General features: G+C 38.0%; 7 protein-coding genes across 7 annotated transcripts; 3 read left to right on the forward strand and 4 right to left on the reverse strand.

Annotated features, from left to right (window-relative positions):
* Positions 1-356: 356 nt before the first annotated feature.
* On the forward strand, positions 357-590 carry LOC114724516 (mitotic-spindle organizing protein 1B-like). Its single transcript, XM_028910865.1, has one exon. It carries the CDS (start codon positions 357-359, stop codon positions 588-590), a length of 234 nt encoding a protein of 77 aa, XP_028766698.1.
* Positions 591-828: 238 nt separating this feature from the next.
* LOC114724507 (serine carboxypeptidase-like 45) lies at positions 829-26,757 on the reverse strand. The gene is made up of 10 exons (XM_028910858.1): positions 26,499-26,757; positions 26,306-26,404; positions 26,096-26,191; positions 25,878-25,970; positions 25,683-25,753; positions 16,648-16,980; positions 1,458-1,579; positions 1,273-1,371; positions 1,073-1,196; positions 829-981 (listed from the first exon to the last, which is right to left on the reverse strand). Exons 1-10 carry the CDS (start codon positions 26,743-26,745, stop codon positions 829-831), a joined length of 1,437 nt encoding a protein of 478 aa, XP_028766691.1. The 5' UTR covers positions 26,746-26,757.
* LOC114724596 (serine carboxypeptidase-like 45) lies at positions 1,551-3,195 on the reverse strand. Its single transcript, XM_028910969.1, has 6 exons — positions 2,949-3,195; positions 2,756-2,854; positions 2,530-2,625; positions 2,307-2,399; positions 2,112-2,182; positions 1,551-2,002 (listed from the first exon to the last, which is right to left on the reverse strand). Exons 1-6 carry the CDS (start codon positions 3,193-3,195, stop codon positions 1,664-1,666), a joined length of 945 nt encoding a protein of 314 aa, XP_028766802.1. The 3' UTR covers positions 1,551-1,663.
* On the forward strand, positions 15,347-15,507 carry LOC114724559 (mitotic-spindle organizing protein 1A-like). Its single transcript, XM_028910922.1, is given in 2 exon segments — positions 15,347-15,359; positions 15,362-15,507. Coding segments are annotated over 2 exon segments (159 nt in total).
* On the reverse strand, positions 15,633-25,138 carry LOC114724597 (serine carboxypeptidase-like 46). Its single transcript, XM_028910970.1, has 5 exons — positions 25,086-25,138; positions 16,436-16,519; positions 16,251-16,349; positions 16,051-16,174; positions 15,633-15,959 (listed from the first exon to the last, which is right to left on the reverse strand). Exons 2-5 carry the CDS (start codon positions 16,501-16,503, stop codon positions 15,807-15,809), a joined length of 444 nt encoding a protein of 147 aa, XP_028766803.1. The 5' UTR covers positions 16,504-16,519; positions 25,086-25,138; the 3' UTR covers positions 15,633-15,806.
* Positions 23,897-24,262, forward strand: LOC114724600 (mitotic-spindle organizing protein 1B). Its single transcript, XM_028910972.1, has one exon. It carries the CDS (start codon positions 23,902-23,904, stop codon positions 24,133-24,135), a length of 234 nt encoding a protein of 77 aa, XP_028766805.1. The 5' UTR covers positions 23,897-23,901; the 3' UTR covers positions 24,136-24,262.
* LOC114724598 (serine carboxypeptidase-like 46) lies at positions 24,300-25,119 on the reverse strand. The gene is made up of 4 exons (XM_028910971.1): positions 25,032-25,119; positions 24,857-24,955; positions 24,657-24,780; positions 24,300-24,565 (listed from the first exon to the last, which is right to left on the reverse strand). The coding sequence occupies exons 1-4, from the start codon at positions 25,046-25,048 to the stop codon at positions 24,413-24,415; spliced, it is 393 nt and encodes a 130-aa protein (XP_028766804.1). The 5' UTR covers positions 25,049-25,119; the 3' UTR covers positions 24,300-24,412.
* Positions 26,758-27,053: the final 296 nt, after the last annotated feature.

A 27,053-nucleotide genomic window follows, 5' to 3' on the forward strand; every position in this document is an offset into this window, starting at 1 on the left:
GCCGGTGGTTGGCCGGACCAGATATCCACACAATGATTATTGAGTAATCCAAACAGCCCCTAAATTATAGTTTTAAAAGTGTTTTTATAATATGCAAAATAAATATGTGGATGAGTTTGCATCGATTGGTGAAAAAGTTTTTTTTTAAAATGATTATTAAGCAATCCAAACACCCCTTAATAGACCAACTACTCAAGATTTGGGTCTCTTTGATTAGCACTTCTGTTAACAACTCATCAATCTGATTAGATGACTTTTCAGGAGTAATAAAACAGGCTGTAGATTTATAGATCTTAATTTTATGAAATTGGTGAATAATTTGATTGTGGTCAAATAAAAAATGTTAGGTTAGAAGTATGGACCCAGAAGAAGCACGAACTGCTCGGGAATCGTTAGACCTGGCATTCCATATGTCAAACATTCTTGACACGGGCCTGGACCGTCACACTCTTTCTGTTTTAATTGCACTGTGTGACCTGGGTGTCAATCCGGAGGCACTTGCTGTTGTCGTCAGGGAACTGAGAAGAGACAAGGCTTCTCCAACTCAGCCATCATCCTCCCTGCCCGCACAACCATCACATCTGCCCTAAATGAGCTTTAATATTCGCTTTTCTATTTTGCCTACGCATTGGGTTTCCTGTGCTTCAGGATCCATGCGCGAACATGATTATTAGTTTATCTTTTGGGGCAGACAAATGCTAAAATTCATAGATATCCATTAAAAGAAAAGTATTTAAGAAGTGATAGGAACTATTGTTTTTATTTGATTGATGATTGATACATGGAATACTACGTAAATAAGCTGTGCTTCCATATCAGCAGAGCACATCAGTGTTGGGGGATAGGAAGTAGTTTTCCTTGAAGGAAGGCATCAAACAGCATAAATGCCCTCTTTGGTTGAGTGGCCGGGGCTACATGGGAAGCCCCCCTTATCAATGCATAACTTAACCATTTCCCATACTCTTCTGTCCACCCTCCAACCTGCAATTTGTTTCACACGTCAGCATTGTCAAGGTGTTGGCTTCAATTGCTTTTAAAACTTACAAGAGAAACAAAATTTAAATTAGCTCACCTGCAGCTTTTCACCCACAAACCAGGGTGTGTACTCTGTCGTTACTTTGAGTTTCAATTCTTTAGCTAATTCCCTCACCAAACGTCGAGTTCCTATGAATGGAATTTTTGTATCCTGGTCTCCACTATCACGTCACATGCCATTCTAATTCATTATTATGTTGATATTCATATGTGCAACTTGCGAGATCTAATTAGTACCTGTAAACCACCACCCTTATGCCTGACTTCACGAGCCAGCCTACTACCTTAATCGTCGAGATTTCCCAGCTTGCAACTGAATAATTTGTATAGATGGGTCTACAGAACATAATGCCATCTAATTTATGCACAAAGAATATATAAAAGTATCAATTGTTACGTTCAAGTAGTGATCGGCAATTTACTTGTTACAATAGGCCCATCTGTTTGCTCCAACAAGCTGCGCATGCAAAGCCATCTGTACGTCCTTCCTATTTAAATAGTTGGATAAGAACGTCAGTTTGAGTTCACAGACGCCATCATCTCCCTACAAAAAAGACATTGAATTGATTGCTTTTCAATACACTCAAGCACCCATATATTTATGTCATTCGGATGTTGACTGATGACTTCACACCTGGCGATTGTTTGTATATGGCGGCAAAAGCTGAGACATTATCGGGGTTGGTGGGTGAGCGAGGATAGCTGTCGTGGATAAATTTAAAGATTCGCATGTTTGGCCCAGAATATTATCTGGGTCTACTGAATGAGCAAACGCAGTTTCCACAATGCCATAGAGTTTCTTGCAAGTGTCAGAGATCTTACCCTGGATCATTTGTCTTACATACTCAGAACCCTTACATGCTCTGTTGATAACGTTGTAAGTCAAATCCGATATTAACCCATGGGACCAATAGTAATCAACCTTCGAATCGAAGTCATTCTCAAACTCTAGCAAGGGATTTCCTATCTGCAATCCGACAAAAATTTTAGGGGGGCTATTGACTAAATATGTCTTGATCGCCCGTTTTCATACACGAAAAACAAAAACAAAGTCAACTTGTCGTAATGCTTCTCACCGCTATACCCTTGAGGTTGGGGATGACCTTGGTTTGACTAATAAGCTGTGCAACCTGTGGCACGTAGTGCCCTGACAGTGGCACAAACCCGACACTATGAGATTGAGGTCCAAGAAAATTTAAGTGTCCTAGAGGCCATAATTTATAGTAGGCTATATGTATATGTGAATGATTCCACGTGTTCCATAGGCATACCTCCATAACTCTCGCCTGTTATGAACAATTCTCTGTTCTTGTATTCTGGAAACTCGGCAAACCAACGCTGCAGAAATGCCAAGTTGTCTCGTGCTAACAAGGAAAACAATCAAAAGAGTAAGTTAGAGTCAGTTCCTCTTTCACGCAAATGATTAGTCAGAAGGATGATTGATATCGTTCTATAGGAGATGCCTTTAAAACTTGATATGGCGAGAAAATAAACCTATGATCTCATCGTTGTAGGAAGCATAGATGGACGTGTTGACGGAATAAGAGAATCCAACACCTGCCGGTGATTCCAAGTATAACATGTTCGCCACTGCAGTAAACACAATGTGAACTCTTGGATTTGGATTGTGTGTTAACGATGCAATAAACAAATTATTGTTCTTTAAAGATGCTACTTATGTTGCACTTATTATTCTTATTTTAGCTCTAGAGAATCATACCTTTGCTCCAACTATATTTATTCTTCACGATACCCTTTGCACTGACTACAAATGGCCCGTGTTCAAGGAAGGATCCGATGAGAGAAGAACAGCCTGGACCTAAAAGTGAAAAGAAACAAATTATATTATTTTCTTAGAAAAATAAGTGTTGCTCGAGATTATCCAGAAGTCTGAAGCAGGAAGGGAAGGCAACCTCCATTGAGCCAGAGAACGAGAGGCTTGGAAGCAGGGTTTGTTTCTGCTTCAACAAAGTAATAAAACATGGATCTCTGTTTCCTGTCATCGATGGTTATGTAGCCAGCAAATTGCTGAAACGTTACGGGTGGCTGGCCAGGCAAGCTTTGGATCTTATCCTCTCGTGGATAAGACTCCGCCATGGGGCATGTGAACACAAACATGGCACACACTATGGCCAACCAGTTCCATGGCTGAGGCAACATAGTTGACGGAGAGCAATAATAATTGATGGTGGGGGTGGTCATGGTTATGGAAACGGAATGAGGAAATTATATAGCAGGTTAGATGGCTTTGAGATAATGGTGGGACCCCGCATGTAAGACTATCATCTTCATAACTGTTCCCAAAGGGATCGCCTGTGGTAGAACCCAACCTGTTCACTTCTGTAATGCCCAATACGAGGGCTTTTGAAGCATGAAGTTGTTTTCATGTTTTCAAAAAAGACGAAGCCATGTTTATCTGTGCCAAATAGCATGATGACGCAGCAAGCGAATATAATCTCCTCAAAAAGAATATAATCTAGCTCTTTTCTATAAAACAAAGAAAAAAAAATTCTTCCAAATATAATTTTCTCAACTATAGGTATTTCCTTCATGCCTATAATTGATATTTGAGAGCGGCGTGAGACTGTCGAAGATTAACCAAGAGCTCGGCCACCGCCATATTATTAGCCATGGTCGCCCCGATCCTACTCACTCATTGTTTAGTGTGGTTCTTTATATGCATAAAAAAATTTTTAAAAAAAATTATCAGATTATTCATGAAAATTCTTTCCAGTTTTTTTTAAATCAAAAACTATAAATACGTGATTAAGAATTAGGTGAAATTATTAAAAAATGATTAATTAAGAATTTAAAAGAAGAACTGAATAAAGAAAGTAGGAAATAGAAAGTTTGAGAGGATACATGAAGGAAAGATGTGGGGCCAACTTCGAGGCACCATCCTGTAAATGAATAAATGGAGACATAATAATTTCATAGCGATGCTGATTAAACATCCGTTTACTGTTTACATCGCAACAACCTTTTTTCTTTTTCCCCAAAATAGATAGTGTACATCGCTACAACCATTGAGATGGACGCAATACTGATGCAACAGTCACGCATCGAACTTGGATCAACTTAAAATTATTACGGCGCGGAACCTCTCCGCTTAGGCATTCTCTCCATTTCCCTCCATTAACGCAAAACTTGGACGCAACATTGATTTTGGCCTTCTCTGTTTCTGTATTAATGGGTGACGGAGATAAAGCTAAGAGAAGGAAGGTAACTGTTCCTGTAAGATGTGTTTGAATTTGGAACATTTAAATTAACGCCGAGGAGAATATGTTTTCCAAGAGGGACGCGCGATTGACTTATCTTCTTGCGTTATCGTTATTTTGTCCATTTCTTCGGGTAGTTTGAGAAAACTATTTCATCAATATTTTCCCCTTCTTTTTGTCTGACCCTTTTAGGGTTTGCTTGGGAGATTCAGAGTTCTTTATTTTCGCAATTGAATTGATGCTTGCTTTTGATTTACTTAGGAGTGGGTTTGCGCACTGATTACACCACAATGGACTTGGATTCTCTCTACTACCTTCCCATCCTCTTCCCCTCCACTACCCTTCTTTTCTCTTCACAACTATTGGATCAAAATTTTAATGGTCCAGATTTAACATCTTATAAAAATAATATTATTAAAAAAAATTTAAACTGTTAAAATCTGGTTTGAACAGTTTACAATTGTATTAAAAAAAATTGCTCTATAATAACAGTCTGTAGTTATGAACTGTTCAAATTAGATTTTAACAGTTTAAATTTATTTATCTATTTTTATCATAATATTTATTTTTATAAAATGTTATAAAATATTAAATCTGAACCATTAGAGTTTTGATCTAATGGTTGTGAAGAGAAAAAGAAGGTAGTGGAGGGAAAGAGGATGGAAAGGATAGTGGAGAGAATCCAATTCACACCACAATAGCAATCATATGCCCTGAGAATAGACGCAAGCATTATGCATACAAGTTGGCCCTTTTATATACTTTCAAATTTGGATTGGGATGCGGTAGCTATCGTGTAAGTTCCATTAAATCTAATTTTCATTCATTTTCCAAGAAACTTCTGCGGGGGGGAAAAAAAAAGAGTGAGAGAGAGAGACAGGTATTGGGATGCGGGTCTTGTTTGGGTTCAATGATAATTGCAGATTAAATTATATGGGGAAAAAACAAAAATTAAGAAATGGAACGTGTTTTCTACTATGCAAGAAGGAGGGATCTCCTTTTGAAAGATATCGTCAGATAGATAGTGCGATCAACACATGTCAACTACCTAACATTAATATGTTTGGATTGATGTTGGGCAAAACTGACTTCTAACTCAACTGATTTTATAACTGAAACTAGAGTAAAAGTCAGTTAGGGTATGTTTGGATAGGTGTTTTTAAAAAATCAGTTGAAAAAAATTAAAAGTTGTTTGGATGATTAATAGAAAAGTTAGTTTAGTTGTAAAATGAATAAAAAAGGTATGGACTTTATTGAATAGTAATGTTTGAAATTTTATGTTTTTAATGTGATAATAGTTTAAAAAATACGTAAAATTATTATGATAAAATATAAATAGTTTGTTTGTGAAATTATAAAATAAAAATATTTGTTATAAAGGAAAATTTAAAAACACATTGTAGATAATTAATTAAATATACATAATGGAAAAATATGAATACAAATTAAAATTCATTTGGTCTAAATAAAAGCTCATTATGCTAACGAAGGAAATGAGGCAGAGGGAAAAATGTGAGGGTAAACCTGGGATGCTCATTTTTAATAATTACCGTTTGAAACTGCGATTTGAAAAGTCATATTTTTCTCCATTGAATCCAACTGAGGTTGAAAGCCAGAAGTTGGTTGGAAAAGTTAGCCCAGCCAAACAACAACTTTTGTTTAACTCGGTTTGCAACCTCAGTTTCACAGATTCCAAGGTACTTTTGCAGTTTCTAATTGCAATCAAACATGCTCTAAGTTGTGAAGTTTGTTCGCATCGTCATTTTAATGGGAAAGTGATCGTCAAATGCAAGAATGAATAATAAAAAATCACATAATAATTAAATTGTGGAGATTACGCAGCAAGTGCATTTGAGGCGAGTGTCACGGGCGACAAGAAAAGGACGGCGAATGTAAAGACAAATTAGAGGCCAGAGAGGCGGAGATTGTAAGGTTAATGAGCCAAGAAGAGTGCAGATTGTATAAATTGATTTTTGTCATGGCAGCGCAGGGACCAAATTAAAGGTCCATGGAGGAAGTCTATGTGAAGGCTCATGGGACCTTGCCAAGCCGGTGAAGCCACAAGTGTGGACCCTTTAAAATAATTGATAATTCATTGGGACGATGGCGGTGCAGTATTATAATCAGAATAAATGAACAGAATAATTAACGGGCTTGATTACACTGGGGAGAGTGGTTTGGCTGACGCCAAGAAATGTCTGAAACAGCACAAAGGAGCTCTCTCAGGTTTTACGTGTTCAAATACCTCCCTGTGTCTTTCAAATCACACTCATCCATCTTCACTGAATAGATTTTAAAATCTGGTGCATGTTTCGCCTTAATTAGCCGTTGAGTGAGAATTCCAGCTCGCGATATACTCCGTAAGATATTTGTGTCCAATAAAACCAGAACCATTGACTACGTCACGGCAACGTCAGATTCTGATTATGAGTTTTTGGGGCACTCTCTAAATTTGCGCCATTTTTGAAAGATGTGGACAGCCATATTGCAGGTCCCCACCCAAAAAAAAAAAAAACATGATCATTCACCGTCCCAATTATCTGACTATTACTGTCTCCACTTTCACGATGCATAAACCAAAAGAAGAGGGAGGGCGATGGCATTATTGCAGATAAGATCCAAATAATCCAAATATCCCATATTAGCAGATCCAAAAAAAACACACACTGCATGATGGTCGGTCCACGGATACCTTGTACATCAAAATGCGCAAAATGCGAATATTAATGGGGTGAAAGAAGTAAAATAAGAAGAGAGGAAAAAAGATATATAGCGAAAAGAAAAGGGTTTTGCAAAGCATGAGGGCATGAAGCAAGGCGCGATCTTAACCAGAAGGGAACAAAAACTGGAAAAGCAATTAGAGAGATGCATTAAGAAATTGAAGAGTGAAACCTGATGAATCACAAAATATGTAATGTGTTTGGGACAGTTTGTCGGTTTCACATTCTGTTGTTGGACGTAGTGCTAGTCTGCTACATAAGGATGATCATATATTACGGTTACAGTACCACATCACAACCCTTTCACAGTCTTTGTGATTTTTGCGGTCGAGCAAACTTACTTTTAGTCTCCCAGAGATCCTATCATGAAAACAACAAACGAGAAGCAAGAGCAGTCCGTACATTGCTCTTTCTAGTATCTGAAATAATCTTCCATTTGTTTCATTCGGCACTTCTGGGGTGGCTCTGCAACGATGCGCTTCACCATCTGGCTGTCCAGTTGCTGCGTGAGAATGTGGATTCTGATTTAGAGTATGAGCCATCTCTGAGGATTGGTTTTCTGAAACAGACATTAATTTGCCCGATACGGGCGGATGCTGTTTGTTGGGGATAGCTCCTGCCTTCCCCCATTATTCATCACCGAGTTTAAATAAAACTAATAAAGTGCAAGTCCTTTTGACTTTAGGAAACCATTAGATGAAAAATAAGCTTAACTGTCCGTCATATTTTGATTATATAAATATTTCTTTGAAATTAAAGGACCAAATTTTTGTCAAAAAATTGGATAGGGCTGCAAGACCAAACTACAATGCGGTGTGATTTTGTTGAACTTTTGTTTCAAAAATGGTATGGTGACATTTTATAAAGGGACTCAAATGGTAGCTAGGTCCTGGGTTTTAAGCAAAAGCCTTGCCTTTACTTCGTGCACGCACCGAAGTTGAGCTCTTAGTCATTTACCCGGTTCTTAAAAATTCTGCAGAATGCTTGTCATTTAAGAAAATTCAGCATATATCCTGATTTCCTTTGAAGCAATGAATCCCATAAACAGAGATGGTGTGCGACATGTGATCGCCGTTATTACGTCTCTCAGAAGTGGAACTCCTAGCACATGTAATCATACAGAGGCATTGAAATTTGCAGATCTTTTAGCCAAAAATGCCTATGATAATGCAGATTCTACAATTGTTTTAATTAGAAGCCATTGTATTCCTCCTCACTAGATAGTCATTGATGAGTGATGACAAATTGAAAACAGTGCATGGCAATTAGTCAAATTAAAGCAAAATATATTTTAAAAAAAAATCGAAATTATATGTTAATAATCCCAAAAGAACAGATTAACAATTGTTAGTTAGTTATACAAGGCTCTGTACTCTTCTTTCTTTCTTTCTTTTTGACAGAAACAATTCAAAATCACAGGAGAGACACAATCTATTAAAACAGAAATAATGGACAGGGCATAAGCACATACGAGAGAGAGAGAGAGAGAGAGAAGCAAGAACCATATACAACTAAGTTTAACTCAAACCTATGTTAGCTCAGTTGTAACTGAGGCGTCCCTAACATCATCTGGGCCTGTCGCTTGAGCTCTATATTCTTTTTGTACTCTGAGACCAGGAGGCAGCCTCAGGCATCACCTTCACGAAACACTGATGAATCACGGCCTAAATTGGTTGCACGTATTGTACTGGATGTGGATGATCATATATTACATGGACGGTTGACGTGTGGCGCATAAGCCTTTCATGGTGTTTGTAATTTTGCGAGCAAACTTTGAGTCTCTCAAAAATGGAACTATGAAAGGTCGGGAGATGGGAAGAACAAAGGAGAAGGCATTAAAAGCATAGCTCAGAGATCTGCTGGGTGCGACGGCGGCCATGGACGTGCAGTAAGTGAGTATCATTCCGAAGGTGGCCAAGGTGAGCTCCAATCGGAGAGGAAAGCCACGGGTGAGGAAGTCGATGATGTAAAGAGAGAAATAAAAGCCCAGTGTGTTCCCAAACATGAAGCATACAAAAGTAACATAACTATAGGTGCCCATAATTGAAACCCCAGCACGCTGTTTCGGATTCACATTCAGGTTGGTGTCCTGCCACACACCGCCGGGAGGACTCAGCCCCGCCTGATAAGTGGCCGTCGCCATGAGAACCGCCACAGTGAGTAGTGCAGTCCGGACATGGCCAGGTTTATCTCTCCCTTCATCGTATCTGAAATATTTTTCCATTTGCTTCGTTCGGCCCTGCTGGCCTGGTGGGGTTGAGCCGTGACCGCTTCATCAGTGGCTGCGTCGTCAAAGGGTGGCGAAGGATCTCCATTCTGATTCAGGGTAAGAGCGATCTCTGAGGAATTGTTGTGTGGACTAGACATTATCGCTTATGCTGTTGTCCAACAACGTCCCTGCCTCAGCTCCTACTACCATATACCAGACCAACCACATATTCACCGGCTAACCTTGCACCGGGAAAAATTAGTTGGTCAGACTTTATTAGTTTGACTTTATTTTTTGTTTTTTGATACACTAGTTTGACTTTATTTTTAATTAAATAGATTATTGTATTTCCCCCCCCCCTTTTCAGTCAATAGTGATAGGCTGTATGTTCATAATATGATAATCTGAATAATGACTGGACAATCCATAAATCGTCATAAAAATAAAATACAAGATAAGAAAATATTTTTTAAAAAAATAAAACGATGGAATAAGTTTATTTATCATCAACATAAAAATAAAAACTTATTATACTTGTATATAACTGTTGCAAACATCTATATATAATTTGAAATATGGTTGATTTTAATTTTATTTAGATTTATCTGACAAAAATAATCTATTTGCATGCTCAATAAGAGCTACACATGCATCATCTGCTAACTTGTTTTGTCTTATAAATTAACAAATTATAAGTAATACACACCTATAATCGGAGAAACCATAAAAATTCAATCAAAAGGGAAAAAAAACTGAAAAAAAACCTAATTATAAATGAAGTAAAATTATAGGCGCTTGTATCTTAATTTTTTTTCATAGAATGAAATCAATAAACGGAAGTCCTTTGACTCTGGGAAACAGTTAGATATGCAAGATAAGCTTAATTATTCGCCGCGTTTTTTTTTTTAAATTTGAATGTGCATTTGAAACAGATCAATTGTTTATGATTTTTTTTTTAAGAAAAAGGCTATTTTATTCAATAGTCAAACAAAAAAGAATCCCCTAAAAAGGCGGACCAGTATACATTATGAAATGAATCCGCTGAATACGTCAAATACGTTGTCAGATTAAAATATTTGCGTTTGGAACTGGAAGCATGATCAAACTATGCGGCGTCATTTTTGTACTTCTTAAATTGGCACGGTACGGTTGCCGAGTTTTGCAAGTATAAAAAGAAAATGATTGGAAAAAAATCAAATTATAATTTTAAAAATAATTTTACAGTATTTAAAATAAATATGTGAAAAAGGTTTTTTTTTTTACTTGTATAAAAATATTTTTTGTGTTTTCCAAACACTCCTTTCATATGAGGCTTCAACTTTGCAAGTATACCCCAAAAATAAAACGATGTTTAGCATAGAAGATTGACTCGTCCATTTTATGAGGAAAGTTCCTCTGAAGGTTAACTATCTCTTCTTTGGTCAATGTCACTTGGTTGCATCGACTTCGTAGTGAAATGTATAAAAATATGGAGGCCTGGATCTCATCACTAGGCATATACTCATTGTGAGCTGAAGGCTAGTGTTAGAACATTATATTTTACGGCAGCTCATAATAAATTATAAATTTATAATTAAACAGATTATTATTATTAATTATAACTATGTTTTCACATACATATTAATATTTTTGCCCGCTATGACAACTTTTTTATTTTCCAAAACAGCGAATTTTAATAAGTGGCATTTTCAAACTGACCCCGAAGCCCATGTAATTAGTCAGAGTACGCGGGCCGAATCAAAGTGCTAGAGCCATGCGCGATTTTAAATTATACTGCCCTGAAGTCACCTGTAATTGGTAACAAATTCTTTTATATTGAGAAATGTGTGAAATTGATAAAAGTTTTCAAAATTTATCCTTATTAAGTTTTTTTTTTTATATTCACAAATCATTATCATCTCTTCTTCTTTTTTTTTCCAATGAAAATTAAATAAATTAAATTAAAAATAAATATTAAATAAATTATAAATAACTTATATTTAGGATCAAAATTACTCCCCATAAGTGTCTTACAATCAGGATTAGATCGAGTGGTGATTAATAACAGCTTGACAAAAGTCTAAGCCTCACTTTTTAACACATACCAGATTTATGCAAAATGAATGCAAGTTTTGTTGGCACGTGATGAAATCTGATGAAAGAGTCATTGAAACGTAAGAGATCAACATTGTGCATTGCGGAAACTGAAAAACAAGACATTTGAAAACAGTACAACATGCAGCAGTTGGAAATTATACAGTCAAACTAAAGCAAAATGCCGGGGATTGGGGGCTACTTAATTTTCAAAATAATATATGTTAGTAAAAGCAATCACAAATCAAAGAACAGCTGTCTGGCAAAAAAAAAAAAACAATAAGATCAGGTGAACAATTGTTATTTTTTGATTTAGAAGGGTAAGTACAAATGAGATTAATTACAAATGGATTGACCCCGTGGGCTTTCAGCTGAAAGTTTTTATGCTAATGGACCACGGCATTATCAATTAGCTACACAAGGCTTTGTGTACGTGCTCTTTCTGTTTTTCTAATGGTCTGACAGAAACAATTCAAAATCGCAGGAGAGACAATAAAACGGAAATCGACAGACATAAAGGAGGGAGAGAGCAAAGCGAGCCACAGTTAGCAAGTGCAAGAAATCCACTGAAACAGAAAAACAAGAGTGTTGTGGAATTTTATTAAAAGTGGTCACAAATATTCTGCACATCTGACTCATATACAACCATGACAAGTTTATAACTCAGTAGTTGTCAATTTACTCGGTCGTTCCTATCATCATGTAGGGTGCAACGGCAAGCATGGATGAACAGTAAGTGAAAATCATTCCGACGGCGGCGAAGGTCAGCTCCAACTGAAGGGGGAAGCCGCGGGTGAGGAATCCAATCATGTAGAGGGAGGAATAAAAGCCCAGCGAGTTCCAAAACATGAACCATGCAAAAGCAAAATAACTATTGGTTCCCATGATTGAAACCCCAGCACGCTGTTTGGGATTCACACTCAGATTGTTGTCCTGCCAAACACCACCGGGAGGACTCAACCCCGCCTGATAGGTGGCCGTCGCCATTAGAACCGCCAAAGTGAGCAGGGCAGTCCGGACATCGCTGGGTTTATCTCTCTCATTATCGTATGTGAAATATCTTTCCATTTGTTTCGTTCGGCCCTCCTGGCGGGGTTGAGCTGCGACGTGATCCGCTTCACCATCTGGCTGTCCAGTGGCTGCGTCGTGGGAGGGTGATGAAAGATTTCCATTCTGATTCAGAGTAAGAGCGATTTCTGAGGATTGGTTTTGATCTGAAGTAGACATTATTGACTGCTCATGCTGTTGCTGATCAATGTTTCTGCAGCCAGCTTTCTGCCTCACCCACTTATATTTAACCGGCCAATTATCCAACGCCTGACCTCCAGCGCGGTACTAGCTAGGGTTTAATCAAACCAATAAATGGAGGTTTAACTTGTTGACTTTGGGAAACAATTAGATAATTAGATAAAAGACACGCTCGCGGTTTTCATCATATTTTTATGTAAAATGTTTCTTTGAAACGGAAATCAAATTTTTATGAATTGATTCCGATGATGAGCATGTCAAATACGATGTCAGATTAAAATCTATGCATCTCGAAGTGCCCATGTGTGCTGATATTCAGAGCATGATCAACCTATGCGGTGTGATTTTTGCAGTTCTTAAGTTGGCGTGATAGAGAATTTTGCAAGTCTATTAAGACGAAACTTCAATGTTGCAAATACCAGCATATAAGAATACTTTGATGTTGACCCCAAAATATAAAACGAAAAATAAATCAATACTTAACGTAAAAGACTGACTCATTCGTTTTCAAATTACCACAGATCAATCATTTTAGGGTTAGTACGAGAAAAACTGAGGGGGGAAAAATTTTAATAAACTTATTTTTAAAAAATTGAAAAGGTAGGGTTAAAATTTTCTAATTACTTTTTTTTTTACTCTTTTATCTTACATTTTCTTTTTATCAAATTTTTATAACCCCACTTCGATTTTTTAAAACAAGCTTATTAAAAAATTTTCTCCCCTCCCCTCCATTTTCCTTGTACTTTTCACAGTTTCCTTTGCAACCTCTATGGTTTAAAACAGAATGCATATATGCCTTATCCTTATTGCAAGAAATCGGATCGATATTTGTATTTTTTATATACTCATTAATCATTGCTATTCCATTCAACGTGTCATGATTTCATACGAAACCTTATAATCAAACTATTTATCATGTTAATTCTGTTTTCAAAAAATGGCTTGATAAGAATTTCGCATCTACATTTTCAAGTTGACCATGGCCCAGTGTTTGCACATTTGGTTCATGAGATTGATGGCCCATTTGAAAAAGTGGATAAATAACATTTTAATTATGATTTATAGAATACAAAATAAATATATTAAAAAACTTTTATCTCGTCTTATATAAAATGTGTTTATAAGTATTTTTAATCGGGAATTCAATCAGACTATGAGATTCAAAGCATGAGCGAGCGGGATTTTAATATTTTATTCCCCTTAGGAAAATGGAAGGGATCCTTTTTTTTTTTTTGGCAATACAATGGAAGGCAAAAATCTTTTAAGAAAATACAAACGGAGGGATCCCTTTTCCTCCCCTCCTAAGTCCTAAGTATGGGAAGCTCGAGTTGAAGGAGAGGGGAGGAGCTAAATTTTATATTATTATTTCAATGAGATTTTGAATATCGTAATACTTATATTCATATGGGATATGTTGAAATTTCAGAAAATAATAAGGCTTTAAAAATTGGGTTGGTTTAGGTACAGGTCGAATAGATTATAGATGAATGATTATTATATTTTAATTTTACATGTTAAATATTTAATACAAATGAAAAAATCTAATGCCATACTCGCAGGTTAAATTTAACTTCAGTACTTAACAAAGGGCTTTAAATGAATGGGGCTTATATAAATGATTATTGGACTCAGCACATCTATTCGAACTTCGCACATCATCTGAAATAATTTTATTCGTTTCTGTTGTAATCATCTACAACACACGCCTCCCCGAGAAAACCAGCACCAATGACTTTGTTCCCCCCCCCGGCCGATTGCAAATGACTTTGTTTCTGCAACATCAGATTCTGATGGTCATTTCTTAGGTGACAGTGGCGTTCCAAATGCGCACTATATTTTACATCCACTCTCTCATGGCCACTTTTTTTCAACTGTTTTGGACAGGCTTGAATGGGCTGAGCTCGCACTAATTGGCCCGTTCCCACTCGGCAGCTCCATATCCTGCCCGCTACTTCAACATTTCTGATTTTGAGGGTGTTTGGATAAAAACAAAATCATGATTTTAAAAATGCTTTTATGATATATGAAGTAAATATATTGAGGAGTTTGTCTCGATTTACATAAAAATGCTTTTGAAAAGTGATTCGGGTTACCCAAACACCCCTTTTATCTCTTGGTCTATGGTCACTGAAACATCTTTTGTGATTCATCCATCAGATTCCCACTTCCCATGGTTCCTCCTCAACCCTCGCCCAAATTCATCTCTGAAACACTATTAGTCGGCAACAACAGGGCCCTGCTACAATCTATTCTGGCCATTTAAACATTCTCCCTCAACTGAATTTATAAATATTCGGCTTATCATTATCATCATCTTGACTGTTCTCCTTCTCACGCCGGTAGTTGGTAGGACCAGATATCCACACAATACTGGTATGCTATCTCCACATTTTTGTTTTTCGCTATTTCTGTACTCACTCCTCACCAACATTCATTTTGGTATTTGGCACGACCGTTTTATAGATGATCTAGGGTTTGGCCTATCATTTATCACCTTTCATGTGGACTACTGTGTCTGAATTTTGTCTTTTCTCATTTATTTCTTTCTTGTTTTTCCTCCCTAAAAAAATATTTCTTGTTGGGTTTCTTTGACAGCAAAATTTGCGTTTCAACATGCTCATGAGACTAACAAACCAACTACTCAAAATTCGGGTCTCTTTGATTATTACTTCTGTTTACAACTTATCAATCTTATTAGAGGACTTTTCAGGAGTAAGAAAACAGGCTGTAGATTTATAGATCTTAATTTTATGAAATTGGTGAATAATTTGATTGTGCTCAAATAAAAAATGCTAGGTTAGAAGTATGGGCCCAGTAGAAGAAAGAACTGCTCGGGATTCCATATGTCAAACATGCTTGAACCGGCCTGGACCGTCACACTCTTTCTGTTTTAATTGCTCTGTGTGACCTGGGTGTCAATCCGGAGGTACTTGCTGCTGTCGTGAGGGAACTGAGAAGAGACAAGGCTTCTCTAACTCAGCCATCATCCTCCCTGCCCGCATAACCGTCATCTCTGACCTAAAAGAGGCTTAACATTCGCTTTTCCATTTTGCCTATGCATTGGGTTTCCTCTGTTTTAGGATCCATGCGCAAGCATGATTATTAGTTTATCTTTTGAGTGTACAAAAACCAACCAAGTGTTTATGGACAAAAATGTTTTACAAGCACTTAAATGCTAAAATTGGGAGATATCCATTAAAAAAAGTATTTAAGAAGTGACAGGAACTATTGTTGTTTTTTTATTGATGATTGACACGTGAAATACTATGTAAATAAACCGTGCTCCCTTATCAACAGAGCACATCAGTGTTGGGGGATAGGAAGTAGTTTTCCTTGAAGGAAGGCATCAAACAGCATAAATGCCCTCTTTGGTTGAGTGGCCGGGGCTACATGGGAAGCCCCCCTTATCACTGCATAACTTAACCATTTCCCATACTCTTCTATCCACCCTCCAACCTGCAATTTGTTTCACACATCACCATTGTCAAGGTGTTGGTTTTAATTGCTTTTAAAACTTACAAGAGAAATAAAATTTAAATTAGCTCACCTGCAGCTTTTCACCCACAAACCAGGGTGTGTACTCCGTTGTTACTTTGAGTTTCAATTCTTCAGCTAATTTCCTCACCAAACGTCGAGTTCCTATGAATGGAATTTTTGCATCCTGGTCTCCACTGTCACGTCACATGCCATTCTAATTCATTATTATGTTGATATTCATATATGCAACCTGCCAAATCTAATTAGTACCTGTAAACCACCACCCTTATGCCCAACTTCACGAGCCAGCCTACTACCTTAATCGTCGGGATTTCCCAGCTTGCAACTGAATAATTTGTATTGATGGGTCTACGGAACATAATGCCATCTAATTTATGCACAAAGAATATATAAAAGTATCAATTGTTTTGTTCAAGTAGTGATCGGCAATTTACTTATTACAATAGGCCCATCTGTTTGCTCCAACAAGCTGCGCATGCAAAGCCGTCTGTACATCCTTCATATTTAAATAGTTAGATAAGAGCGTTAGTCCGAGTTTGCAAACACCATCATCTCCCTGCAAAAAAGACATCGAATTGATCACTTTTCAATACACTCAGGCACCCGTATATCTATGTCATTCGAATGTTGACTGATGACTTCACACCTGGCGATTGTTTGTATATGGCGGCAAAAGCTGAGACATTATTGGGGTTGGTGGGTGAGCGAGGATGGCTGCCGTGGATAAATTTAAAGGTTTGCAAGTTTGGCCCAGAATATTATTTTGGTCTACCGAATGAGCAAACGCAGTTTCCACACTACCATAGAGTTTCTTGCAAGTGTCAGAGATCTTACCCTGTATCAATTGTCTTACATACTCAGAACCCTTACACACTCTATTCATAGCGTTGCAAGTTGAATCTGATATTAACCCATGGGACCAATAGTAATCAACCTTCGAATCGAAGTCATTCTCAAACTCTAGCAAGGGATTCCCTATCTGCAATGCGACAAAAATTTGGGGGAGGAACGTATTGACTAAATATGTCATGATTGCCTGTTTTCATACACGAAAAACAAAAACAAAGTCAACTTGTTGTAATGCTTCTTACCGCTATACCCTTGAGGTTGGGGATGGCCTTGGTTTGAATAATAAGCTGTGCAACGTGTGGCACGTAGTGCCCTGACAGTGACACAAACCCGGTGCTATGAGATTGAGGTCCAAGAAAATTTTAGTGTCCTAGAGGCCGTAATTTATAGTAGGCTATATGTATATGTGAATGATTCCACGTGTTCCATAGGCATACCTCCGTAACTCTCGCCTGTTATGAACAATTCTCTGTTCTTGTATTCTGGAAACTTGGCAAACCAACGCTGCAGAAATGCCAAATTGTCTCGCGCTAACAAAGAAAAAAATCAAAAGAGTACGTCAGAGTCAGTTCCTCTTTCACGCAAATGATTAGTCAGAAGGATGATTGATATCGTTCTGTAGGAGATGCCTTTAAAACTTGATATGGCGAGAAAATAAACCTATGATCTCGTCGTTGTAGGAAGCATAGATGGACGCATTGACGGAATAAGAGAATCCAACACCTGCCGGTGATTCCAAGTATAACATGTTCGCCACTGCAGTAAACACAATGTGAACTCTTGGATTTGGATTGTGTATTAACGATGCAATAAACAAATTATTGTTCTTTAAAGATGCTACTTATGTTGCACTTATTATTCTTATTTTAGCTCCAGAGAATCATACCTCTGCTCCAACTATATTTATTCTTCACGATACCCTTTGCACTGACTACAAATGGCCCGTGTTCAAGGAAGGCTCCGATGAGGGAAGAACAGCCCGGACCTGAAAGTGAAATGAAACAAATTATATTAATTTCTCAGAAAAATAAGTGTTGTTTGAGATTATCGAGAAGTCTGAAGCGGGAAGGGAAGGCAACCTCCATTGAGCCAAAGAACGAGAGGCTTGGAAGTAGGTTTTGTTTCTGCTTCAACAAAGTAATAAAACATGGATCTCTGTTTCCTGTCATCGATGGTTATGTAGCCAGCAAATTGCTGAAACGTTACGGGTGGCTGGCCAGGCAAGCTTTGAATCTTATCGTCTCGCGGGTAAGACTCCGCCATGGGACATGTGAACACGAAAATGGCACACACTATGGCCAACCAGTTCCATGGCTGAGACAACATAGTTAACGGAGAGCAATAATAATTGATGGTGGGGGTGGTCATGGTTATGGGAACGGAATGAGGAAATTATATAGCAGGTTAGATGGCCTTGAGATAATGGTGGGACCCCGCATGTAAGACTATCATCTTCATAACTGTTCCCAAAGGGATCACCTGCGGTAGAACCCAACCTGTTCACTTCTGTAATGCCCAATACGAGGGCTTTTGAAGCATGAAGTTGTTTTCATGTTTTCAAAAAAGACGAAGCCATGTTTATCTGTGCCAAATAGCATGATGACGCAGCAAGCGAATATAATCTCCTCAAAAAGAATATAATCCGGCTCTTTTCTATAAAACAAAGAGAGAGAAAAAATTCTTCCAAATATAATTTTCTCAACTATATAGGTATTTCCTTCATGCCTATAATTGAGATTTGAGAGCGGCGTGAGAATGTCGAAGATTAACCAAGAGCTCGACCACCGCCATATTATTAGCCATGGTCGCTCCGATCCTACTCACTCATTGTTTAGTGTGGTTCTTTATGTGCATAAATTTTTTTTTAAAAAAAATTATCAGATTATTCATGAAAATTCTTTCCAGTTTTTATTTTTATAAAAAACTATAAATACCTGATTAAAAATTAGGTAAAATTATTAAAAAATGATTAATTAAGAATTTAAAAGAAGAACTGAATAAAGAAAGTAGGAAATAGAAAGTTTGAGAGGACACATGAAGGAAAGATGAGGGGCCAACTTCGAGGCACCATCCTGTAAATGAATAAATGGAGACATAATAATTTCATAGCGATGCTGATTAAACATCTGTTTACTGTTTACATCGCAACAACCTGTTTCCTTTTTCCCCAAAATAGATAGTGTACATCGCTACAACCATTGAGATGGACGCAACACTGATGCAACAGTCACGCATCGAACTTGGATCAACTTAAAATTATTACAGCGCGGAACCTCTCCGCCTAGGCATTCTCTCCATTTACCTCCACTAACGCAATTCTCTCCATTTCCCTCCACTAACGCAAAACTATGTCATTTCCCACCTCTCCACCCAATCAACTTCTTGTATTCCCCTCCACTTGGTCCGGCGACATCGTTTTGCAGTGCCCTGATCTTAAAAAAAAGGAAAAAAGGAACACTCACTCAAACAAGGGAAAAAATCACAGATCTCTTCTCGTCTTCGTTCACTTATACCAACTGAGAAACAGCAATGGAGGAATAGAGAGAACAGCGCCACTACAGCAATTATAACAAGCCTTGTGAGTTATTTATTTATACAATATCATACTACAAATTGAGTATTCTTAACAAAAAAGAGGCAATCATCGAAGGCTATATAAAGACTGCGTTATGTGTGAAGAAAGACTGAAAGAGATCTATGATTCTTTTTTTTTTTTTTTTTGAGTTGTTTTTATCATTTATTTAACATCAGGGCATTCCAAAACAGCATCGCTGGACTACGTGTAGGAGAATTACAAGAAGCTGATTTGTGGGGAGATGGGGAACGACGTAGTTTTGGGTTAGTGGAGGGAAATGGAGAGGGTGCCTAAATGGAGAGGCTCTGCGCCGAAATTATTGTATAACAAATACTGCGATGACTAGGCCCACTTAAAAGAAGAACATTAGGCTGTTGCTTCAAATAGGCCGAGCCCAAATACCTTCAGGGCCAACCCATTCAAATTGGGCTCGATCATTCCCTGTTAATCAAATCAGAGGCCAGAGAGGCGGAGATTGTGAGAGGCGAAGAAAAGTGCCAGATTGTATAAATTGATTTTTGTCGTGGCAGCGCGGGGACCAAATTAAAGGTCCATGGAGGAAGTCTATGTGAAGGCTCATGGGACGATGGTGGCGCAGTATTATAATCAGAATAAATGAACAGAATAATTAACGGGCTTGATTACACTGGGGAGAGTGGTTTGGCTGACGCCAAGAAATGTCTGAAACAGCACAAAGGAGCTCTCTCAGGTTTTACGTGTTCAAATACCTCCCTGTGTCTTTCAAATCACACTCATCCATCTTCACTGAATAGATTTTAAAATCTGGTGCATGTTTCGCCTTAATTAGCCGTTGAGTGAGAATTCCAGCTCGCGATATACTCCGTAAGATATTTGTGTCCAATAAAACCAGAACCATTGACTACGTCACGGCAACGTCAGATTCTGATTATGAGTTTTTGGGGCACTCTCTTAATTTGCGCCATTTTCGGAAGATGTGGACAGCCATATTGCAGGTCCCCACCAAAAAAAAAAAAAACATGATCATTCACCGTCCCAATTATCTGAATATTACTGTCTCCACTTTCACGATGCAAAAACCAAAAGAAAAGGGAGGGCGATGGCATTATTGCAGATAAGATCCAAATAATCCAAATATCCCATATTAGCAGATCCAAAAGAAGACACACACTGCATGCTGGTCGCTCCACGGATACCCTGGACATCAAAATGCACAAAATGCGAATGTTAATGGGGTGAAAGAAGTAAAATAAGAAGAGAGGAAAAAGATAAATAGGGAAAAGAAAAGGGGTTTTGCAAAGCATGAGGGCATGATCCGGAAAATAAATTACTCGATGTGGACACTCATACATATAAATTACAGGGGTAGTTGCGGGGTAGTGCGAAACCTATCCACAGTCTTTCTGATTTTGCGAGCAAACTTTGAGCCTCTCAAAAACGTGATGCAAGCTAGAGAGATGGGAAGAGCAAAGCAGAGGGCAGTAAAAGCATAGCGCAGAGATTTGTTGGGTGCAACGGCAAACACGGATAAACTGTACGTGCAAAGCATTCCGGAGGCAGCGAAGGTCAGCTCCAACCGAAGAGGGAAGCTGGCGGTGAGGAATAAGATCATGTGCATGGAGGAATAAAAGCCCCCTGCGTTCCAAAACATGAACCATGCAAAAGCAGAATAACTTTTGGTACCCATGATTGAAACCCCAGCACGCGGTCTGGGATTCACATTCAGATTGTTGTCCTGCCATACACCGCCGGGAGGACTCAGCCCCGGCAGATAGGTGGTCGTCGCCATTAGAACCGCCACAATGAGCAGGGCAGTCCGAACATTGCTGGGTTTATCTCTCTCTTTATCGTATCTGAAATATGTTTCCATTTGTTTCGTTCGGCCCTGCTGGTGAGCGGCGACCGCATCATCGGTGGCTGCCTCGTCGGAGGGTGACGCAGGATTTCCATTCTGATTCACAGCAAGAGTGATTTCTGCTGATTGATTGTCTGGAGCTGACATTGTTGCTTATGCTGTTTTGGAACGATTTTCCTGCCTGCAGCCCTGTACCATATTTGTATTCAACCAACCAATAATTGCACCCCGCCTGACCTCGTACGCGGCACTCGCTGGAGTTTAATCAAAAAACAATAAATGGAAGTTTAACTTGTTGAATTTGGGAAACATCAGATAATAATCAGATAAAAGACAAGCTTGATTTTCATAATGTTTTCGTGTAAAATGTTTCTTTGGAAAGGATCAAATTTTTATGAATTATATTATATTGATACCGTTGAGCAGGTCAAATACAATCTCATATTAAAATCTATGCACCTGGAAATGCCCGTGTGTGCTGATATTCAAAGCGTGATCAAATTATGAGGTGTGATTTTTGCAATTTGCACCTCTTAAATTGGCATGATAGAGATTTGCGAAGTATATATATTAAGATGAAACTTCGATGTTGCGATCGAATATATAAGAATGCTTCAATGTTGAGAAAATGAAACAGAAAATAAGTCGATGTGAATTAACATAAAAAATTGACTCATTCGCTATGTAATCAGGGCGGACCGGCCACTTTACAATTTCATTTGCAGCCTCTATGTGATCTAAAACAGAATGCATTTATACCTTATACCAAACTAACCCACTTTGTTTTTTGGGGGGACTGAAAGCCAGCCCACTTACTCAACGCCTAGCCTCGTACTAGGAAAAATTAATTAGTGAGAAATTGCTGGTTTCACTTTATAATTTCTTTGCAAAGAACTGTATGGTTTAAAACAGAATGCATTTATGCTCTGTCCTTGTTGCAAGAAATCGGAGAGATATTTAATTATATATACATTTATATCAAATATCATGTACTTCGCTCATCAGTCATTACTATACATTTATTACATTCTGTGTACTGCGATTTCACACGATTTCGGAGGTAGTATATTACTATTTCAATGCGATCTTTAATATCAAGGTATACTTATATGGGATAGGTTGAAATTTCAGAAAATATTGTAAGGTATTAAAAATTGGGTTGGTTCATGCACAGTTAACTATTCCAACTGCAGTTGAATCGATTATAATTGTTGAATCACCAATATAATTTAACCTTCCATGTTAAAATATTCAATGCAAACAAAACCAAGTAAATGTAATACCATGTTCACAAATTAAATTTAACTTGAAGCAATTATCTGAACCCCAAGTCAAAACATTAAGCGTACCCACCGCATCTATTCAATCTTCACAGATCAATGTCTTTTTTTTTTTTTAACTTACTAGAGCAATGTTAACGCTCAATAGGCATATAAGGAAAGTTTTTGAGGTTTAATTTCTTTTAAAAGTTACTATTAATCAAGAAAAAATTCCAAAAAAAAAATGACCGTTGACTTTTAAAATTCTAAATCAGTATTAATTACTACACTCCTAAGGAAAATAACTATACTTAAAAAGAAAGTAACAACATATTTTTATATTAATTCCTGATTTAAAATTTTAAAATTTAATAGTTATTTTTTTTTAGATTTTTTCATTAATTAATTGTTTTGCGTACTTATTGTAGAAAGTAACAACATATTTTTATATTAATTCCTGATTTAAAATTTTAAAATTTAACAGTTATTTTTTTTGAGATTTTTTCATTAATTAATTGTTTTGCGTACTTATTGAATATTGATTTTTTTTTTTGGTACAGAATATTGAATTATTGATACTCCACTCAGCAGTCAGCACATACATGAAGCTCCGTTTGGAATGGGCCAACCAACATCCGTTAAAACTCAAAACTGATTGGGCTTACTCGGTTCCTCCATTTCCTTCTGGCTCGTTCAACTTATCCGATTCATACATTTTGTCTCTAGTCATTCAAACATCTTCGTAATTCATCCACCAGATTCCCACTTCCCACGGTCCATCTTCTACTCCTTTCCTAAACACTATCAGTCGGCGACATCAGTGCCTGATGCGATCTGTTCTGCTCTAGCTTTTTAAGCCTCCTCCCTCAACCAAGTTTATAAATATTCCGCTCGCCAATATCATCGTCCTTGGCTGTTTTCCTTCTCAGGCCGGTGTTTGGCCGGGCATTCCTTTTCATACCCACGCCAGATCCACACATTACTGGTATGTTATCCCCACATCTTTCTTCTTCGCTATATCTATATTCACTCCTCACCAACCTTTATTTAGGGATCTGGCACGACCGTTTTAGAGATGATCTGGGTTCTTGCTTATCATTTCTCGCCTTTCATCTAAACTACTGCATCTGAAATTTGTATTTTCTCATTTCTTTCTTTCTTCCTACCCCCCCCCCCAAAAAAAAACTTTCTGGGTTTCTTTGCCAACAAGATCAGCGTATGAATATGCTTATGAGAATAGCAGATTTCTGTTTACAATTCATCAATCTGATTAGAGGCCTCTTCAGGAGTAAGAAAATCCAAGCTGTAGATTTATAAATCTTAATTATATGAAATTGGTGAATAATTTGATTGTGCCCAAATGAAAAATGCTAGGTTAGAAGTATGGACCCAGAAGAAGCAAGAACTGCTCGGGAATCGTTAGACCTGGCATTCCATATGTCAAACATTCTTGACACGGGCCTGGACCGTCACACTCTTTCTGTTTTAATTGCTCTGTGTGACCTGGGTGTCAATCCGGAGGCACTTGCTGCTGTCGTCAGGGAACTGAGAAGAGACAAGGCTTCTCCAACTCAGCCATCATCCTCCCTGCCCGCACAAGCGTCATCTCTGCCCTAAATGAGCTTTAACATTCGTTTTTCCGTTTTGCCTATGCATTGGGTTTCCTTTAGGATCCGTGCGCAAGCATGATTATTAGTTTATATTTTGAGTGTACAAAAACCAGCCAGGTGTTTATGCCTAAAAATATTTTACAGGCACTTAAACGCTAAAATTGGTAGATATCCATTGAAAAAAATTATTTAAGAAGTGATAGGAACTATTGCTTTTATTTGATTGATCATTGATACGTGGAATACTATGTAAATAAACTGTGCTCCCATATCAGCAGAGCACATCATTGTTGGGGGATAGGAAGTAGTTTTCCTTGAAGGAAGGCATCAAACAGCATAAATGTCCTCTTTGGTTGAGTGGCCGGGGCTTCATGGGAAGCCCCCATTATCACTACATAAGATAACCATTTCCCATACTCTTCTGTCCACCCTCCAACCTACAATCCGTTTCACAGGTCAACATAAACATCGTCAAGGTGGTGACTTCAATTAATCTTACAAGAGAAACAAAATTTAAATTTAGCCCACCTGTAGGTTTCCATCCACAAACCAGGGTGTGTAGTCCACTGTCACTTTGAGTTTCAATTCTTCAGCTAATTTCCTCACCAAACGTCGAGTTCCTATGAATGGAAGGTTTGCATCCTGGTCTCCACTGTCACATCACATGCCATTCTAATTCATTATTATGTTGATATTCATATATGCACCCTGCTAGATCTAATTAGTACCTGTAAACCACGACCCTTATGCCCGACTTCACGAGCCAGCCTACCACCTTAATGGTCGGGATTTCCTTGCTTGCGAATGAATATCTTATATTGATGAATCTGCGGAACATAATGTCATCTCATTTATGCACAAATAATAACAATTGTTATTTTCAAGTAATGATCGGCAATTTACATGTTACAATAATCCATGTGTTTGCTTCGACAATCTGCGCATGCAAAGCCGTCTGTACATCCTTCCTATTTAAATAGTTGGATACTAGCGTCAGTCCGCAAACGCCACCATCTCCCTACAAAAAAGACATCGAATTGATCGCTTTTCAATACGCTTAGGTACCCCCATATTTATGTCATTCGGATGTTGACTGATGACTTCACCTGGCGATTGTTTGTATATGGCTGCAAAAGTTGAGACATTATTGAGGTTGGTGGGCGAGCGAGGATGGCTGCCGTGGTTAAATTTAAGGAATCACAGGTTTGGCCCAGAATGTTATCTTGGTTTACTGAAACCACGAACTCGGCTTGTACAATGCCATGGAGTTTCTTGCAAGTGTCAGACATCTTACCCTTGATCAATTGTTTTGCGAACTCAGAACCGTTACATACTTTGTTCATAGCGTTGTAAGTGGAATCCGATATTAACCCATGGGACCAATAGTAATCAACCCTCGAATCAAGGTCATTCTCAAATTCTAGCAAGGGATTCCCTATCTGCAACCCGACAAAAAATTGGGGGACAAAAATGGGTATTAACAAATATGTAATGATCGCCCGTTTTCATACGCGAAAATAAAAAACAAAGTCAACTTGTTGTAATGCTTCTCACCGCTATACCCTTGAGGTTGGGGATGGCCTTGGTTTGAATAATAAGCTGTGCAAGCTGTGGCACATAGTGCCCTGACAATGACACAAACTCAGCACTATGAGATTGAGGTCCAAAGAAAATTTTAGTGTTCTAGAGGCTATAATTTATAGTAGGCTATACGTATGTGTGAATGATTCCACGTTTCCATAGACATACCTCCGTAACTCTCGCCCGTTATGAACAAGTATCTGTTCTTGTATTTTGGGAACTTCGCAAACCAACACTGCAGGAATGCCAAGTTGTCTCGCGCTAACAAAAGAAAAAATGGATACGAGTATGTTAGTTATTGTTTCATGCAAATGATTAGTCAGAAGGATGAATGATATCATTCTGCGAGAGATGCTTTTAAAACTTGATATGGCCAGAAAATAAACCTATGATCTCATCGTTGTAGGAAGCATAGATGGACTTGTTGACAGAATAAGAGAATCCAACACCTGCCGGTGATTCCAAGTATAACATGTTCGCCACTGCAGTAAACACAATGTGAAATCTTGGATTTGGATCGTGTATTAATTATTGTTGTTTAAGGATGCCACTTATTTTGCACTCATTATTCTTACTTTAGCTCCAGAGAGACGTACCTTTGTTCCAACTATATTTATTCTTCACGATACCCTTTGCACTAACTGTAAATGGCCCGTGTTCAAAGAAGGCTCCGATGAGAGAAGAGCAGCCCGGACCTGAAAACGAAATGAAACAAATTATATTAGTTTCTCAGAAAAATAAGTGTTGTTCGAGATTATCCAGAATTCTGAAGCGGGAAGGGAAGGCAACCTCCATTGAGCCAGAGAACGAGAGGCTTGGAAGTAGGGTTTGTTTCTGCTTCAACAAAGTAATAAAACATGGATCTCTGTTTTCTATCATCGATGGTTATGTAGCCAGCAAATTGCTGAAACGTTACGGGTGGCTGGCCAGGCAAGCTTTGGATCTCATCCTCTCGTGGGTAAGACTCCGCCATGGGGTATGTGAGCACAAAAATGGCACACACTATGGCCAACCAGTTCCATGTCTGAGACAACATAGTTGACAGAGAGCAACATTAATTGATGGTGGGGGTGGTCATGGTTATAGGAACGGAATGAGGGAATTATATAGTTGGTTAGATGGCTTTGAGATAATGGTGGGACCCCGCATGTAAGACTGTCATCTTCATAACTGTTCCCAAAGGGATCGCCTTTGGTAGAACCCAACCTGTTCACTTCTGTAATGCTAAATACGAGGGCTTTTGACGCATGAAGTTGTTTTCATGTTTTCAAAATGATAAGGATTATAAATTAAGGTCGTATTTATTTTATTATTTTATATTTTCATAATAAAAAAATGCCTCAT

The sequence above is a fragment of the Neltuma alba genome, unplaced genomic scaffold, assembly GCF_004799145.2.
Source record: "Neltuma alba isolate B1F8T4 unplaced genomic scaffold, ASM479914v2 tig00012192_pilon, whole genome shotgun sequence".
Classification (NCBI taxonomy): Eukaryota; Viridiplantae; Streptophyta; class Magnoliopsida; order Fabales; family Fabaceae; genus Neltuma; species Neltuma alba.

Bases quoted from the DNA above. Each gene is read 5' to 3' on its own strand.
- LOC114724596 (XM_028910969.1), bottom strand. From the start codon at position 3,195: ATGTTGCCTCAGCCATGGAACTGGTTGGCCATAGTGTGTGCCATGTTT. The intron at 2,626-2,755 runs GTATGATTCTCT...TGTTTACTGCAG, and splicing joins TAAATATAGTTGGAGCAAAG to TGGCGAACATGTTATACTTG. The intron at 2,003-2,111 runs GTGAGAAGCATT...GTCGGATTGCAG, and splicing joins CCAACCTCAAGGGTATAGCG to ATAGGAAATCCCTTGCTAGA.
- LOC114724600 (XM_028910972.1), top strand. From the start codon at position 23,902: ATGGACCCAGAAGAAGCAAGAACTGCTCGGGAATCGTTAGACCTGGCA.
- LOC114724598 (XM_028910971.1), bottom strand. The intron at 24,781-24,856 runs GTACTAATTAGA...GTGATGTGACAG, and splicing joins ATAAGGGTCGTGGTTTACAG to TGGAGACCAGGATGCAAACC. The intron at 24,566-24,656 runs GTGGGCTAAATT...AACGGATTGTAG, and splicing joins TTGTGGATGGAAACCTACAG to GTTGGAGGGTGGACAGAAGA.
- LOC114724516 (XM_028910865.1), top strand. From the start codon at position 357: ATGGACCCAGAAGAAGCACGAACTGCTCGGGAATCGTTAGACCTGGCA.
- LOC114724507 (XM_028910858.1), bottom strand. From the start codon at position 26,745: ATGTTGTCTCAGACATGGAACTGGTTGGCCATAGTGTGTGCCATTTTT. The intron at 1,580-16,647 runs GTGTGAAGTCAT...TCTTTTTTGTAG, and splicing joins CATATACAAACAATCGCCAG to GGAGATGATGGCGTCTGTGA. The intron at 982-1,072 runs GTGAGCTAATTT...AACAAATTGCAG, and splicing joins TTGTGGGTGAAAAGCTGCAG to GTTGGAGGGTGGACAGAAGA.
- LOC114724597 (XM_028910970.1), bottom strand. From the start codon at position 16,503: ATGAAGGATGTACAGACGGCTTTGCATGCGCAGCTTGTTGGAGCAAAC. The intron at 16,350-16,435 runs GTAAATTGCCGA...TATGTTCCGTAG, and splicing joins AGATGGGCCTATTGTAATAA to ACCCATCAATACAAATTATT. The intron at 16,175-16,250 runs GTACTAATTAGA...GTGACGTGACAG, and splicing joins ATAAGGGTGGTGGTTTACAG to TGGAGACCAGGATGCAAAAA.